Consider the following 17372-nt stretch of genomic DNA (forward strand, 5'->3'; position numbering starts at 1 on the left):
GAAGAACAAGCAGTTCAACACACCTTAGTCAGTGTTATGAGAAGACCTCGTATGGACGTGACAACAATAATGCCGACTAAGATAAAGGATATGTGCTGCGACCAAAATTTCACCTGAAAATAGAGAAAACAAGCATATTCTCGAAGACATGTACAATTTGTAAATATAAAAAAAGGGATTTACAAGTTCAACCTTCACAGAGGACATGCCTGGCATCTTTCTTTTTTAAACAAATGCCTTTACTCCCGGGACTTCTGCCAAACCGTACACTGTAGTACCTTCTTTGGAACATGCAAGCAGAATGCAAATTTTGCCATAGAAATTAGTCAATGTTACAGTCAGCAGTTGGCTCATGTTTTTCAATGAAATCGAACAACATTTATCTATGTAAAGCAAACACCCGAAATCAAGGTGTTCCTGTATAGTCGTGCCTCGTTAAAACGGGCACAATGGTTCCCGAGCAAACCATTCCATATACACTCGAAATCAGGGTGTTCCTGTATAGTCGTGCCTTGTTTATACAGACACAATGGTTCCTGAGCAAACCATTCCATAAAGTGAGTCGTCCACAATAATGAATCATAAAAAAAAAATAAAAAGCAAAATAAAAACTTTTGTGATTAAGGTTCGCTTCTGTGCATAGTGGGGGGGCGGCAATGCAGAAAATTTGGGAGCACCAAGTGTACTATCCTAGTTACCATTATCGCTAAAATAATGTGGTGCGGTTTGAAGCGGGTAGCGGTCTATGAGGCACATGATGGCATCTTAAATGAGATATCTCCTACTATGGCTTTCGAAATCTGATAAAGCGCTAGTAAATATCTGCACCCAGTTGGCTCACAAGTGCTGAATGCGGCCTGCAATGTAGCATAAGTTGCAGAGTTTTCTTCATAGTCATTCACGCAATATAACACACGGTAAAGCATGTTGACCATGCATCTTGGCACCGTAAGGCAGGAAACCTCACAAAGAAAAGGGGGCCATTGCTCAGGCAATTGCATTTCCACAGTGCCTGTCACTGGTGTCCTGCATTCAAAATACAGAAAAGAAAAGATACAGTTAGGGAGTCTAAAGTCTAAATTTTGTTTTTATCATTGTCCATGTTAATAAGCAACAAAAATATATAGACCCCAGTGGGCTTTGTTCATTTTCACCTCTCTACTGTCCGAACAGCCAGTTTCCATATTTATGAGGTGTAAATACATTGAAAAAGTTTAGTCCCTGGAAAAAATTGTTTATAATTTGAGCTATCAATATTAATGCATTAATGGGCCACGACTGTAAATCTCGAGTACGCGGCTAATCTTCTCTGTCAGCCTCCTTTCATTACAGAATGGAATCTCTAAAATCATGCCTGCTGTGACAATTTACAGGAGTTGAGCGAGATGGGAGATGAAAAGAAAAGAGGAAACGAAGGCATCTACTCACATCAACGTCAAATCCCATGTAGTGCACAGCAATCTGCATTCCTCTTGTGACAGGATCCACCTTCCCGACACGATCAAACACAATGTTGATTGTGCACTGCAAAAAGAACAAAAAAATACCAACGCACAAACAAAAAGAGAAATTAGAAACAAATATAAAGCAGGGCAAAAGTAGTGTTTGTGTATGTGCGCACATGCATGTGAGGCCAGACAATAACAGCGGACCAGCAAATCTAGGAACCCATAACCATGCACCTACTGGTGTCAGTGAACGAACAGGTAGTTACTGTTCACCTAAGGGAGCCACATCAAAACGAACCATTGGGACTACCTTCTGAAGTTTCTACACAAGCTCAAAAAAACATAAAATGCCCTTTGATAAAAGCTAGCACCATAAATCACGCAAAGACTGCATAGAAAACTTGGTACTGGGCTAGTTGGTTAGACATTTCTTTGAAATAGGTTAGAGCTGAAAAAAACGAACACAAGGCGAGAGAACGATGACAAAGCGCTCTTTTCTGTGTCGTTGTTCTCTCGCCTTGTATTCGTCTTTTTTAGTGCTAACCTATTTCAAAGGACTGTATAGAGGTGACCGTCTTTCCAGCCAGCAGACGCCACCAACACACAATAGCTTGGAGCTGCTTGAAGCATCTGTCACAGTACTGTGCTGCAGCACAGCACAGCAGTCACAACACTATGCATTTTTATTGTTCACACATTTTTATTGACGGTAGTGTAGGGTGACGTCATGAAATGAGGCCAACCGATCCCTCCGACAGCTTTACCCCGACCCCACAAATATCTAAGGCCCACGCAAACCCCTGGTGCCACCTTCAAAACATAATCATTACCTTCCCCTCTCATTTTCTCTCTCATCTACCCTGGCCAATATTCCCGAAAATGTGCCAGACAGCACCCACACAACATCACGTAATTTGGGCCTGTCTGAAGGGCCCGGCTCCACTGGGCTTAATGCAGCTTCGGACCCCCTAGTGGTGGAATGCCGTGCTGCTCTGCTCCAGTCCAGAGACCCAGCTCTGGGCCGTGGAGTGGGCTCTCAAGGTCGCCGAGGAACAAGGGCTCCCGGCCGCCTAGCACCGAATCAAGACTACCTACACTGGCTCCACAGGCTGGCGAAATAAATGTTTATCTTCTTTCTTATTGAAGAAATAAACAGCCAACCCAAAAGCGTTGACAGCAGATTATATATCGATAAAAATTATTACCGAAAAGACAAAATATAGAGTCAAGGACAAAGCCTTTCCTAGGTCACACTATATTTATTCTTTTAACGAATGAACTCTGACGCGACCATGTGGCCTTTCATGAATTTTGCACCACGATAAAAAGCATGCATGCTTCAGGAGACAATGAAGCATATGTGAAAAGCACAAGCAGTCTCACAGCTTTTCTAAGAAACCTACCTATCCGCAAGAACCAACATAGTAAGAGTCACACAGTGTCACATACACTTAGGGCCTTGTTCTCAGACTACTACGTTTCATTTGTTTAACAATTGCACATGTAAATGAAGTGCCTACGTGTAATGACACATACAGTTTCCGTAAATGCCCCCTTTGCCTCTAAAAAGAACACTTACAATAAATATCTTCCATATGCAGTACAGCGAGAAGAAGTAGCCGATGAAATTGAAATATTTGCCCTTGAATGTGTAGGACCACTTTATTCTCTCCTGAAAAAAAAAAAGAAATGAACAAAAAATTGCAAATGTAACAGCATGTACATCAGATCACTATGCAAATAATCACATCACTATGCAAATTGAGCAGTAATTTGATGCAGTAAAAGAACTAGGAAATTGTGCCTTTCTAATATAGTGACTTAAATTTATTACCATCACCCACGGAAACAGCTCGTCGGCAATATGCCAGTTTCCTGTACCTGTCTGTTCCTTTAACACATAATAGCAGCCGCAGCAGTTACTAAGCACAAGTTCCACATAAATCTGTTTACAAATGGAGGACAGAGTAAATGCGCTTGTTCAGTGTGACACAACACAAACACAACCAGACAGGGAGCAGTCTTCAGGCAAGTAGCTGTAATAAAAAATCATGGTCACCTAACTTTCACTGTATCCTTTACTACATGCTTATGTGAATAATTTAGAAAGATAAAAAAATGGAGAACAGCTTTTCTTTCTTTTGTGTCCAAAACAGTGAAGCCTCACAAATGCCAAATTGGAAAATAGCTGGTCTCAATGCCTTTGGAAAGGAATGGATTGATAAACAGTTGATTAAATTCAATGAGATTAAGTCAACTATCAGAATAAGTTACATTCAACAAGATTAGATGATTAAACTGACTTCAATAGCCAAAGGTATGCCGCAGACTACAAGATAAAGCAAATGAACTGAACTACCTGCAGTTCTGTAATATGCACTATAATCTAAGCACACAGATAACCTGCATTTTGCTCCACTTAAAATGAGGCCATTGCAGCAAAAATCAGTTTTGTGTGCAGTAGCTGAATCCAATCTCCACTAAGCTATTGTGATAGCCACTTCTGGAAAGGGAAGCTCAACACGCTAAGTAGTATAACATAGGAGCATCAGTAGAAAGTGGGGCACAAAAACTGGGCATACAGCTGTTGGTACAGCCACTAACAGGAACCGTTCAGCCTGATGTTTGTATTTCAATCTACACTGAGGGCACAATAGGTGTCTTTCCAGGTATGACCTCAAGTTTTTATCCGAAATACGCACCCCCGGGTTACAACGTGACTGGAAAATTACTCCGTTCTGGCATTCATTCTGCATATGCTTACAGCATAGGTCAGCAGACTCACTTGGGCTAATTCCAGATCATGATCCGAGTCATGAGCGAGTCTGGACTCCATTCAGATCATGATTTGAGTCGTCAGTGAGCCCAGGCTCACGTTCAGATCATGATCCAAGTTGTGAGTGAGTTCGGACTTGCATTCAGATCATGATCTGAGTCGTGAGTGAGAGTGGGCTAACATTCAGATCGCGATCTGAGTCCTGGTCACTCCAGTAGTGTGCGGGCCTGTCAAATAAAATGAGTCGATGATGTGAGGTTCAACAATCCAATGATCCCAAGTTAATCTATAATGCCAATCGGGAAAGTTTGTAGCGTTCAAAAATGCGAGTTTCCTGTGCTCTCGTAACACTGAATACGGTTTTGGTCGAGATGATGACGCAGAGCGATTTCATGCTTCGGGATATGTAATTTTTGTGGCTGCTGCACTCTAGAACATTACTAAAGGGCAAGAAAAGTTGATTAGTTGGCACACTTAGTCTCGTTGGATATTAGCTGCGGCTTGCTGTATCTCTAGTTCTCCCTTTGCAGTTTTTTAACTGGTTCCAGAACACACACAGTCGACTTAGATAATTATGTCCCGCAAGCGGCAGCTACAGGCCTTTCAGCTAGGCCTAGCTCCAGGCGAGCTGCAGTTAAGAGCTCATCGCATCAGTGTTTTTGACATTGTTTGTTTGGAATTTAGGCACTAACTAAGGCCGTTGGGCTTAAAAACGACTCAGCTGTAAGATGTGTGAGCTTATAGGAGTCCTGAGTCAAGGTGAGCCTAGGTGAGTCATGAGTTGAAATGTGCAAGTGAGCCCGAATGAGTGAACGCAGATGAGTCCCGAGTCAAAATGAATCATGAATTAAAATGAGTCAGTGAGTCCAGGTGAGTTGTGGGTCGAAATGTGAGCCCAGATGAGTCGTGAGTCGAAATGAGTAAGTGAGCCTAGATGAGTCGTGAGTCTGAGTGAGACATGTCTCTCTGTGTGTGGTTGACACTGGATGACTAGTGAGTCTGAGTGAGCCCAAGTGAATTGTGAGCCTAAATGAGTTAGAGTTTATGAGTTCGAGTGAGCCCAGGCCTCTGTGAGTGTGAGTTTGAGTGAGCACATAGGTTGACCAAATTTTCGTGAGTGAGCCTGACTGAGCACTCGTTATTTTGCAAGGTATGGCCTATAGGTAACAAAAGCTACGGAACTTTCCACGAATGAAACACCCCATGCCAAGCGCAAGGTTTGGCGAACAGGGTACCAGTGGACTACTAGTAGAATGTCGTCACGAGAAAGGTCATCCAGGCTACAAAAAGCCACAGGCTGCAAAACAAGCCGACAGGTTGTACCAGAGCCTTCTTGTTTGCCTCAGAAATGTAGCATGCACCTCCAGAGACATGTTTCCATGCCCCCGTCCCCCGCAGGCACGGAAGGCCCAAAAAAACAAGGATAAAGAAAAGCAACCGACAGTGGTAATTCCTTATATTCATCGGCTTTCACACAATATAAAGAAAGTGGCCAGCAGGTATAAGATCAATGTGGTTCTTTCTGCTCCTTGCAAGCTGTCGCGCGTTTGCACCTTGAACAAAGTAAGAATGGTCAAGCAGTGCAAAAAGAACCACCAAATCCGCACCACTGATTGTACGGCTGACGTTGTGTACGTTGTGCCTCTAAGCTGCCATCAGGAATATATTGGCCACACAGGCCAGTGCTTTAACGAAAGGATGAGGCAGCACAAGCTTGCTATAAAAAATGGTTATGGCAGCCACATGGCCACTCACTGCAAAAGCTGCAAGTGCCATCCGGGTTTTGAAAATACTAAATTCATTGCGAGGTCTAAAGACAGATTAGAGCGTGAAACCATCGAAGCTCATTACATCAAGCAGAGGGGTCATATCTGCATAAGCAAGCCATCTGTCTCGTTGTCAGAAGAAGAGATTAGTTTCTTTAGGGGGTCATAATCAGCGATATAATCATTGCTTGGCCGTTTCGCACGTGTGCTTTTGTTATGTCACTGCTTGTATATATCAACGCTTGTATTTGTTCTGCTTTTATCTTTGCCTGCTCGTGTGGTTATTAATAGTTGGAAGTAGGCGCCAATCCTGGCTTGTGTGTGTGCTGTCTCCGTCTTTTAGCGCCTGTACGCTTTTTGCGTAAACCATGTCATGCTACAACCAACTAGCTCAAATCAAAGTCTTGTGGCACTATCACCATCATGATCTCATCAATCAGGCCGCATCCATGGTGGCAAAGGTGTTTCTCATCAATCTCCAATTAACCCTGTCCCGTGCCAACTGTGATCAGACTATTACACAAACTTCCTAATCTTACCTTACTGTATGACTCTCGGCTGTACCTAGCATCGTTCCCCAGTTCTATAAATCCATTTTGTTATCCTGACAGAGCAAAGGAAGGCTATGAAGTGAATAAAATATGTTTCTACAGCATGAGTAAATTTTAAGCTGACCCTCTTTGTACACTTATCGTGACGTATATACACTCAGTACTAAAAATCACCTGCAGCCATAAACTCGAGAAAAAAATAATGCCCTTGGTATCCCTCTAAAAATTGGTAGAGAGGCAAGTGCCACAGAAACTCATAAAAAAAAATCACCCTTCAGCAGGTCCCTCATTTCCTCCCCCCCCCCCCCCCCCAACACACACACACACACTTTCTGTTATAAGAGGGAAGAGAGAAAAATCACAACTGAACCTGACTTCCTTCTCTCTTACGGTGAATGGATGCTATAAATGGGCTTCATTATGGATCAGGCCAGGTACAGTAGTGCAAAAAAGAAAAAAAAGAGAGGCATGTAAGGAAGTCACCAAGGACAGGTGCTACTAGCAGCAAGGGAACCTTTACCAACATGCCCAACTTTATGCCCTGTTTCCTTATGGAGCCCTCTTCCGTCAAACTGTGTCTCACCAGCATATTGTGGAGTTCCACAGTCTCCAGGAACAACTGCCGGCTGAACTCCTCCAGGGCTTCTACACTCTGCTTCAGCTGCCCAATGTCTGGAATGCACAGAGAGAACACCTGGTCAGGCCACAACCAAATAATCTCAAATGCAGCGGCCTGCTGTATCATACAGCACACAACCGGAAAAGACGCATGGTCAAAGCTCAAAGCTTACTGCTGAAGGTGCTGCTCTTTGGCAAAGATGTGGATGTCTGTAATCACTTATTCCAAATGTAGAACAAGTGAAGTGCTTGTGATAGGCATCACAGTATGTGTGATGAAAAAATTAAGAGGATTCCTCACTCTGCTTGTAAATCATTATGTTGGTGATGGCAAGGCTAATAATTTTTACCATGGTGCTTGACTACTAAAATATGCTGTGATTTTCAGCGGTAACTGTATGCTCAAGCATCTCAGTCATAGGTGGTATTATAGTGAGGCAGGATGTAGCGACCAGCTAGTGTGAAATTGCCAGCATCTTTACTGTTGCCTAGCATTTCTTTTTTTTTAATCAAAACTTCAAAGCAATTACATAAAGAGTCTTCACAAATAGCTAGCGTTACGAGAAACATCTACCCATCGACTCACATAATTAGTGTGTGATGAATAAGAAAGCACCCTCCCTGTTACACTGCAATTAGCTATCAAGCGGTCTAGTAACCCACATGCAGACAGCAGTTTGCGTCTATTAGTACTGCAAGCTGTTCCAGCCCGCAGTGGCTCAGATGACAGGAAAAGGATACTACTGGCATCATCTCCTGTATCTTGGCTACAGCATTCTCTATTGCAGAACCCTGCTCATACAACTCTCGAGGGGCCAATGCAAAACTGCAGTAAAGTAAAATCTAAATAACTGAATCTTTGTTGATTCGATATCCTAGATAATTCGTACAAATGTAAATTTTACTGGATAATTTCAGCCGGCAGCTTGCATTGGCTAGGATAATTCAAGGACCTGGGGCACTATGTGGGAGCAATGGAGCTTGCTGTAAAATCAGAAACACACAATTTCGACTGGTAATGCAGTGTTTGGCTGCTTAATAACAAATGTGCAAGCCCGCATTAAGCATGTGATACTTCATCAGACACTTCAGTGCTTCACACACCATTAAGCAGACAGCTGTGGCATTCTGAATTAGCGTGCAGCATGGTAGCATCATGCCACCGAAAATGACCCTCTGTAGTTTACCAGCGTCTGACTGGTGTTCAGTGGCGGTAAGAACGCTCAGAGCGTATAGGTGCTGACATAAAACATAAGATTCTATTGGTGCACACTGTGTGCTGTGCCAAACTTATCGGTACAAAATCAACCGTGCCACGTACGGACTGGTTAGATGGACTGTGTGCACACCTTTCCCGATGCTCCTTTCCAACTGACAGGTGCTTTTCTGTACAGGTGCCTGAGCCGCACCGCATCACTAACCTGACGTATCCGGCCTTGGCTGCTGCCCAAGCATGCCCCGAGAACATAAAAGTATGAAAGTGACGACGAATGGCGAATAGCTTTGCCAATCACATCAAGAGAGATGCGCAACGATGTTCTGTGGATGTCTAAACTGGCTTAACGAATTTCGGGCGATCGGCTGTGACACGGGAACCACGAAGAGTCCAAATGAGCTTCTGCTGAAGGAGTTTGTAGCTTTTTTTGAGCTCTATGTTAACAACTTCTGAAGTGCTGCAAGTGGTTGAACATTTCGCACTTGCCTTCTTTGCTTTGCTTCGATTTGGAATAATTCGGAAACCCACCTAATTAGAATATTTTACATGGTCTGACACGATTCGAATTAACGAGGCTCTATGTACAAACCTTGCATTGTACACAAAAGAAAATCTCACAGATGCACTTGGATAATAATAGCACTCCTGTTTCTGCCCTGCAAGAATTTGTACCAACACCACACTGTTAGAAGGCATTTCCAGAGTGAACGAGATGCATGTGCGATGTCACATCATCATGTTGAGCAGAGGGCACATGCATGCTGAAATTGTGCTTTATATGATACGCCAGAAATATGGCCACTCCGACTCTTCGAAGGTGTTTTGCGACACATGGCACAATTATGCTGGTGACAAGTCATTTTGTTCACATTCTGCCTAGAACTGCAACCACATGGAGGATTTACCATCCAGTGCCAGTATTAGGCATTTGCACCAGAAGGGAAAAGAAAGTCATAATCTTCTCCTGCTGTGCAGAAGCAAGGCCAAGAGTGCACCTATGCAGGTGGCATGCTTCCTGAAATGATGTGCCGTAGAAGTAGGTAGGCAGTGGTCACATAGCCCGTGTTATTACGCCTAATATGCTTTGGACTGAAACGGCAGTAGCCGGTGCCTTGGAATTAGCCACAGCTTATCACAGAAGGCCTAGCCATATTGCTTGTTTGCTACCAAAAAGATAATTTTGGATTGAAATGAAGAAACAGCTTATCTCCGCAATTCCTTCCGCAACGAGGTGAGTGGGAAAGTAGGCCAGGCAAGAGCTGCCTTGCACAGACAGCTGTGGGCTGCACATGTGAAGTGCTGTCCCGTACCGTCAGCCAAGCTGCAATTATGACCAGCCGAGCACTGGATCACCTTGTTATGTGCACACGTCTCCGTCTTAATCGTAACTCAAACTTGCTCCGCATGACATGATGTCTGCCGATAAGGTGGTCTACCAGTCACTTTCCTTCCAGATTGTTTCTACTAATTGTCATACAGGACGGGGTATTTTTAATCTTGTGCTGCTGCATAAACGGTGGTTGCATAATCAAGGCTCCACCATATTTATGCTGTTTTATTCTGGTTGCAAACTCTGTCAAAGACACTGCATGTTCATTGTGCCGCCCGACTCCTGCTTACGCATGCAGATGACATAGGTGAAGGCTGACAAACTACACAGGGCCACACCTGCTTCTGTGATAATAATAACGATAAGTGCTTATAATGAAAGGGAAGTCACAGTAACCCTCACTCAGGGTGGACGCCTAAACTGTGCCATAAGGTCAGGGGTGAAGAAAGTGAAAGAGTAGAGAGTAGCCATGGGGGAAGGCTCAACTAATTTCGACAACCAGGGCTCTTTATCGTGCACCGACATCGCAGAGCACATAGGTAATTCTGCATTTCGTCCCCCAAAAAATGCAAATGCTGCAGCCAGGGCTTGATCTCATGAACTCGGGCACGGCAGCAGGATGCCACAGGTAGTTGGACCCCACCACAAAATATGCAACCTTTACACAGATGTTACATAGACTGAACATCTCTAGACTGAACATGAACAAAGTATGTATGCCCCTTACTCCTTATTGGCTGCTGCCACTTACCTTCGGTGCCTCCAGATGGCAGTGAAGTGACGCTCTGCAGCATCCCCCAGATACCAGAGGTCTGCCGGCCTGATGCCGACTGCTTCTGCTTTTCCCTCATGGCCAAGGCAATCCTGATGAAGACCAGGAGGGAAGGAGCAAGTGCTAGGTTTGAAAACTGGTTTTATGCAACTGAAGATGCTTGTTGGAAATGCTGAGCACAAGACAAAGTGCACAAAGAATGACACTAGTATCATCAGTTGGTAGTTACAGCTGAAATGAACCAACTCACTGAATACGAAGCTTCCTTGGTGCAGCAACGCCTCATTATAGCAAACAGCTTAAAAAAAAAACATAAAATGAACCGTAAAAGTGAAACGTAAAAGACCGAACATGAACAAAGTGTGTATGCCCCTTACTCCTTATTCGAAAAATCCGAAATTCGTAATACAAAATTTTGCCAGTAACGCGCGCAGAAGCGCAATTTAGTCATCGAAAAGATGCCAGGCGGGAGGAAGCTTTTCAAAAGCTTTAGCACAGTTTCCATGCCGCTCGCGGCAATTGCAAGGACGCAAAGAACCGAGCGCCAAACATCAGATTGGCTTCCCCGCACAGCACTAGCAGCGTGCAGCGGCAGCAGGTCAAAAGTCAGCTAGGGTAGCTTCGCCACATTGCGGCAGCGTCACGTGAAAGATGGGGCGCCAGAACGAAAACCATTGCCGTTTTCACCACCTCCACGACAGTCGACACGAGCACAGCATGCCTACTGGAAGGCTACAATCTACAGCACCGCTGGTTCTGAGGCACTATCAATGGGTTCAAGAAGTGCAAACGGGTGCTGACTGCGTGGCTACCAACTCTTCACCCACTATATCATCTGCGGCGCTGTTCGCACAAGCGAGATAAAGCGCGAACTTAGTGCGAACACTTGCTGCATCACCATCAGTCACTCATGTAGTGAGGCAAAGCGTGCTGCCTGCCATCCTAGTGGGCAGAGCTTGGTGCTTAGCAGTTTGATATACCAGTTTTATGGTCAGCCGCATTGGATATATAATGTTATATTTGTTTGCGCTTGTCAAAAATATTTCGAAGCAGTTTCATATGGGCAATAATTTGCAATATATGTGTTTGTTATAATGAGATTCGACTCATCACACCATTTCATCATGCTACCTGCAGTCAGAGGAAAATAAAAACAAAACAACAAAAAGAGCGCTGTTGCAACAACCATGCATAATCTGGCAACCAAGGACAGAAGGGATGATAATTCCGAATGTTATTAGGGAATGTTACTTTGTTACCATGACACTTCAGTGCACAAGATACTAACAGCTTTCTAGTATTAAAGATGTTGCCACTAAAGAAACTGCTAGTTGAATATAAATTTCAGTAGTGCATTGCAAATAGTCTCCAAATTTTAATGTACCATAAAAGAGCACCCTTGTAACACCAGCTCAGAGCCCTAGGTTCCATAAAGCCAAAGCCAATAACAGGAGGAAATGCTCTCTCAGAGGCTAAACAAAGAACCAACCTGAAATATACACTTGATGACTAGCCATCAAAGCTAGTAGAATTACAGTACACACTGCTTATCATTTTCTTCCCCTTACATGCTTGCTCCCACCAGATATACAAAGCACACAAATGCAAGGATCCACCTCTTTTTCTTCATGATGATTACGTCAAGAGTCTGCAGGAGCTTCTTCTCCATGTTTTGAACATCAGTAGTAGTGACAACCCTGCAAGGAAATGTATGCGACAGTATACTGTATTTGTTATGAGCCTGTTGGATTTGTATTAATGCCTCACGGTTTTCTACAACTTTGCAGAGAAAAACACTGCACTTTAATTAAGTGTTGGTTCACTAACAGAAAGTGTATGAGCATCGTATGGTATATTATAGTAGGGTACAGTCCCAAAGTTGCATGCTATAAGGGACACCATAGGGAGGGCTCCGGATTACAGTATTTACACGATTGTATATCGACTCGACTCATTACCCCCCACACCACATTTCAGAAAAAAAAAAAAAACTTACAGGTCGTTTACACATGGCCTTTAATGAAAGTATGCTACAGCACTATCCTGCGGCCTCCGCTTATCGCCAGCCGCTATCGGCTACCGAGCGCGGGCGCTCGTGGGCACATTTCAAAACGACAATGTATTAGCCACTGGACTACTCGTCCATACTTGCGCTATTGTCCTCACTAGCGCTGCCGTCGTGATCGCTGCTGCGGTCCCACAACTCGTTGTTCTAAGATCATCGTGCAGTGAAATCCCACACTTCGCAAACAGCCACACCACGACATCACGTGGAACATCTGAAAATTTTGTCTCGCTGCAGCTGCCACACCTGTATCACCCATTGCGAACATTGAACTTGCAGCCCGGAGCGCAGTTGTTCATTTCTTCGGCCATCTTGAATATAGCTGTGAGCGAGCACCGGTCGCTTACCGGGCCCGGAGCACAAATGGCGAATGACGAAGCACTACATTAAAAATGTGAAACGCGCCTGACAGTAGCCAAATGCACTAGAGCCAAAGAGAAACTATACACGAGTGGCGTCAGCTCTTCCGTCGGCTACCGACACTCCCCAGCACTGCTGCGGTTTCGAGTGGCAGTTCTGCCGCAATTGGAACAGCGGCCCTTCCATCAACTATCGACGCTCCTTGAGCGCCGAGTGCGCAGTTGAAAGTAAAAAAAAAAAAAAAAAATTTGGATGACGCCTATTAAGAGTAGAACGCGAATGCATTATCGGGCCGCCGCCGCCGCTTATCGGCAACCGCAATCTGCGGCCACGTGTGGGGAGTGGGCTGGTGCTGGTGCCGGTTTGCTGCTTATGAACAGCCACCATCGGCCGCCGTGCGCGGGGTGGGGATGCCGGTTCTGTGCGTTGATATAGCAGCTGCTCAAGGCCAGCACCAAAAGCGATGTGACAGAGCCACGGAGCAAAAATGCAACCACGCTGTAGCATGCCTGATATCTCGTTTGTCTCGCCTTTACTTATGGTGTGATGCTTTAGTTTCAATCTTAAGCCAACCCCCCCCCCCCCCCTCCATTCCGCCACTTCGAATTTTCAAATTTTGAAAAGCAGGTCGACTTACAATCATGTAAATACGGTAATTTCGATCAGCTGGGGTCTTTTTAACTTGCCCTTACATCACACAGTACACAGGCACTTCGATGCTTTGCCTCCATCAAAATGGCCGTCAAATCTGCGACCTTGCGTTTGGCAGGTGACTGCCATTTGCAGTGGCCGGTGTCTCCAGGCTCATTTGAATTCAAGTTACACAAGATGGTGCTGTTTTATTGTAATGTTTTGTGATGAACAGCTTGCCACTGCCTGCAAGCAGAGCCACTGTCATTACTATTATCGCCATCATCAGCCAAGCTGAGTTTGCAACAAGAAAAAGACCTCTAAACTCCACAATATAGATTTATACTATCAATGCAACCTTTGGCGGATACAAAGTCATTGCATAATTAGTAGTTTGCTTTTTTATGCTTGAGCAAAGTGTGTCACTGCTCATTATAGGAGGTATTCACTGAGGCCGCGCTACCAGACGGCGCGAGCGTCGCCACGGCAAACGCGCCATGTTTGCGGTCGTTTCACGAAAGCTCGCGCAGTGTCACGGTACGGCGTGAAGAATCCGGCCTGTATTGTTAGTGATCCGTAACATCTTTGCACGTTGTTAAATGCGCCAACATCCACTTTTCTTTGTGGAACGCTTATTGTGCATCAAGTTTGCAGCAGAATTCTGTGCCGTAATTTAACCGAGCTGCGTGCCGCAACTCGGCAGCAAAACTGGCTGGCTGCATTGCACGCAAGAATGTACACGACTTGCCGATTTTAATATCAGTTCATAACTTTCAGCTACTCGTGTAGGACACATGGTGGATAACACAGCACATGATTGATTACCCATATTCCTAAACGGACGTTGCAGAAACTCATATTTCCAGCGGATGTAGTCCGCGAGCTGCCGAAGCCTCATTGTTTCAGCAAAAACGCATATTGCGTCGTAGCTGCTTTATTTACGCGATAAAATGGTCGAGCAAATACTGTCATGCACTCGCAGCACAAATGGCAGACATAACAAGAATGTTTTGCAGGTTTTATTGTAGAAACGTAGCGTTGCTTCCAGTGCACAAGACCTGGAATCTGTAGGCCGGTTCGCAGCAACGCGATGTGCAGCGATTCCGCTACATTCAGTAGTAACACGTCACATTCAGCAGACAGAGATGACAAGTTAAGCTAGCTAAATGGACAGACACGTTTAACTACTCACCTAGGTGAAAAACGGCACTTCGGCCGTCGGCACCCTCAGCACGGATGTGGGGTCGACCGCTTGTCAAGCAATTGCACCCTCTCATAGATTTGCATGATTTAATTCCTCGGCCTGTCGGCAAAATTATGCCGTGCACAAGGCGGACCTTAAGATGGGTGAATTCAACGCACGGCAGCTGTCTTGTAGTACGTCGCACACCACGCCGGCACCTGCACATTCCTACGCGTCGACGTTTTCACAAAGTGTAACATTTTCAGCGTGCCCGCTCTTTTCTGCTTCGCACAGTTCACGGCGTATCCACTCAGTCCCACGGTATTACCGGTCGGACAGAAATGATCTGTGGCAAGACGCTAAATACACCCACATTTCACACATCACAAGCGAGGCAAATGCTGCGGCTGCCACGTGCGCGACCACCAACATGGCGAATGCTGCGCTGGCCACTAGCGCCCCTTGCGGATGACGTCACGTGAATACCTCCTATTATAAAGACCCAAGAGAGCTTGGTCAATCTAGATGCGAGCCATTTGAAGACAGTCTCATTTTATTCAGCATCAACTTCATTTTTTCTAAGTAACCATATCCTTTTTCTTAAGTTATGCTTTACATTGGGAACTGCAATGGTACAATACAAGTTGAGCAGTATGCATGGCATACTACTCACTGCATACTGGCATGGCATAGCATGGCATTTTAGTGCCACACAGGTTTGTGTGTGCAAAACGGAGGAATAACCAGCAACCGAGAAACACAAGATGTGCACTAACCTGATATGCATAAAATCAAATGCCTGAAACGTGAATGCACCAGAAATACAAATGTAAACCCCGTTTTCACTTCCTCTCAATCGTTTCACTGCTGAGTGTACAGAGAAAAGCAAGAGGCAACCTGTAGAAGTGAACAAGGTCGTTTTATATAGACTACGTTAAAAGACTACCTTGCAGCCTAATGTGCACTAAAAGTCAACGAATTTTAAGGGGCACAATGTCCCAGAGTGCTTACAATTTTACATTACCTGCTTCCCACTGCTGAATTTATTTTTACTCTCTGTTGCAAGCAACCCAACAAAGGCCTCAACCTATGGCTCCATAATTTAGGTGCAATGTAAGAGCAGCAAGTTCAGAAAAAAAGCGTCAGACAATGAACACTTTACACTATTTGCAGCACCTTCTTATGAGTGCATTAGTAATTGAAGCTGTCAGTATTACTATCGTTTACCTCATGAAGTAAGCCATGGAGGTGTAGGGGTAGTTGACAGCACCAAATCCCGAGAGTACGGCCATGAGTGTGACACCCACGACACCCACACGGCTGATAACTTGCTCTATTGACAGTATGCCTGGTGGCGAGCAAGAGAAAGAACATCTAGGTGTAACCACATGCCCAGTGGTCAAGAACAGCATGGGACACACACACAAAAAAAGAAAGAAAATGACTAACCATGTTTTGTGCTGAGGATTGGGAATGGGTCCCCAATCTTCCAAAATAAATAGACGAACACCAGCCACGATCCCAGAGCGAGCGGCTTGACAAGCCTTGCTTGCACTGCAAAGTATGAAGCAAAGGTTACGAAAAAGATATAGGATACACAAACACTCTTAACTCATGACTACACCTTTCAAATTCTAAACTACGACCAAGAATACACCAGACAGCACTGGTGAAAAATAAAAAACGAGAAATAAATGAATTCATACGAGCTAAAAAGAGGCACAATAATGGGACACAAAATAATAGAAATGCGCAACATGCTTTTTTTGTGTTGGTTTCCATCATGTATTGTCTTTGCACTGTTTTTCAAACTCTGGATGAACAATCTGGCACAAGCAGGTACATCAACTTACAGGTGCAGAAAAAAGACAAATGGAGCACAGCAGCTGCGGTCAAAAGTTCATCCCAACACCGCCTAACTGAGCCAGTAGGAAATGCAATGTGCTCCCCATTGTCGGCAACCCTGCTTGCCTATATTTCAGCTATGAGCAATGCGGCACATTTCCAAGTGACAGCACCACTGGTCAGTGTGTGCTCCCAATGCTTTTTGTGGCAGCTCTAGCAACCATTTCTTATGAGCCAGGGGTTAATGTTTTAGCACCACAGAATGCTGCAGTGTGTTGCAGCTGCCACGCATGAGCGGTCGCTTGCTTTCTGTTGGGTGTGCGTGAACATGTTGGCGAGCCAACAACTATGTAGGTGTCCTTGTCTTCAAACACCGAAGACAGCTTTTTAGATCCTGCTTCGAACAAAAAGTACAAAATGAACAGTGGTCTGGAGGCCAGCTCTACTCAGTGTCTCAGCTTCTTACTTTCCTTTCACAAGTCTTTCTTTGCCAATCTCTTCCTCTCTGCGAATCTCCATTCACAGGAAATGTACACTGTGATATGCATAAGGACTCTGTAATGTAAACCACCTTCCTTCAAACTCTTGTGGTTGTCCTCATGTAAACACTGTAAGTTGAGCCTTGTTTTAAAGATGAGGCTTCCGAAGTACCTAGTATAGTATATAAGTGTTTGGTGCCCGTACATTACTGTACGGTGGCAACAAAGTATGCCAGCATGTCATGACATAATGGCACTTCAAGCAGACTGACACAGAATGGCATAGTGTGCTGTAGAAACCCTGCCGCCAGCACACATGAAACAGTTTTTTTA

At 44.6% G+C, this 17372-nt stretch overlaps 1 protein-coding gene across 2 annotated transcripts in view; it reads right to left on the minus strand.

Annotated features, from left to right (window-relative positions):
- Positions 1-17372, minus strand: part of GPHR (Golgi pH regulator) — a 32740-nt gene that overhangs the window by 8301 nt on the left and 7067 nt on the right. For both annotated transcript variants that reach the window (XM_077669181.1, XM_077669182.1), the window contains exons 5-12: positions 16165-16269; positions 15943-16063; positions 12094-12174; positions 10457-10569; positions 7125-7213; positions 3028-3120; positions 1429-1524; positions 24-113 (exon numbers count right to left, since the gene is read on the minus strand). In XM_077669181.1, the coding sequence (XP_077525307.1) occupies positions 24-113; positions 1429-1524; positions 3028-3120; positions 7125-7213; positions 10457-10569; positions 12094-12174; positions 15943-16063; positions 16165-16269 (788 nt within the window). The remainder of the gene's footprint in view (positions 1-23; positions 114-1428; positions 1525-3027; positions 3121-7124; positions 7214-10456; positions 10570-12093; positions 12175-15942; positions 16064-16164; positions 16270-17372) is intronic.

The sequence above is a fragment of the Amblyomma americanum genome, chromosome 6 (assembly GCF_052857255.1).
Source record: "Amblyomma americanum isolate KBUSLIRL-KWMA chromosome 6, ASM5285725v1, whole genome shotgun sequence".
NCBI classification, from domain to species: Eukaryota; Metazoa; Arthropoda; class Arachnida; order Ixodida; family Ixodidae; genus Amblyomma; species Amblyomma americanum.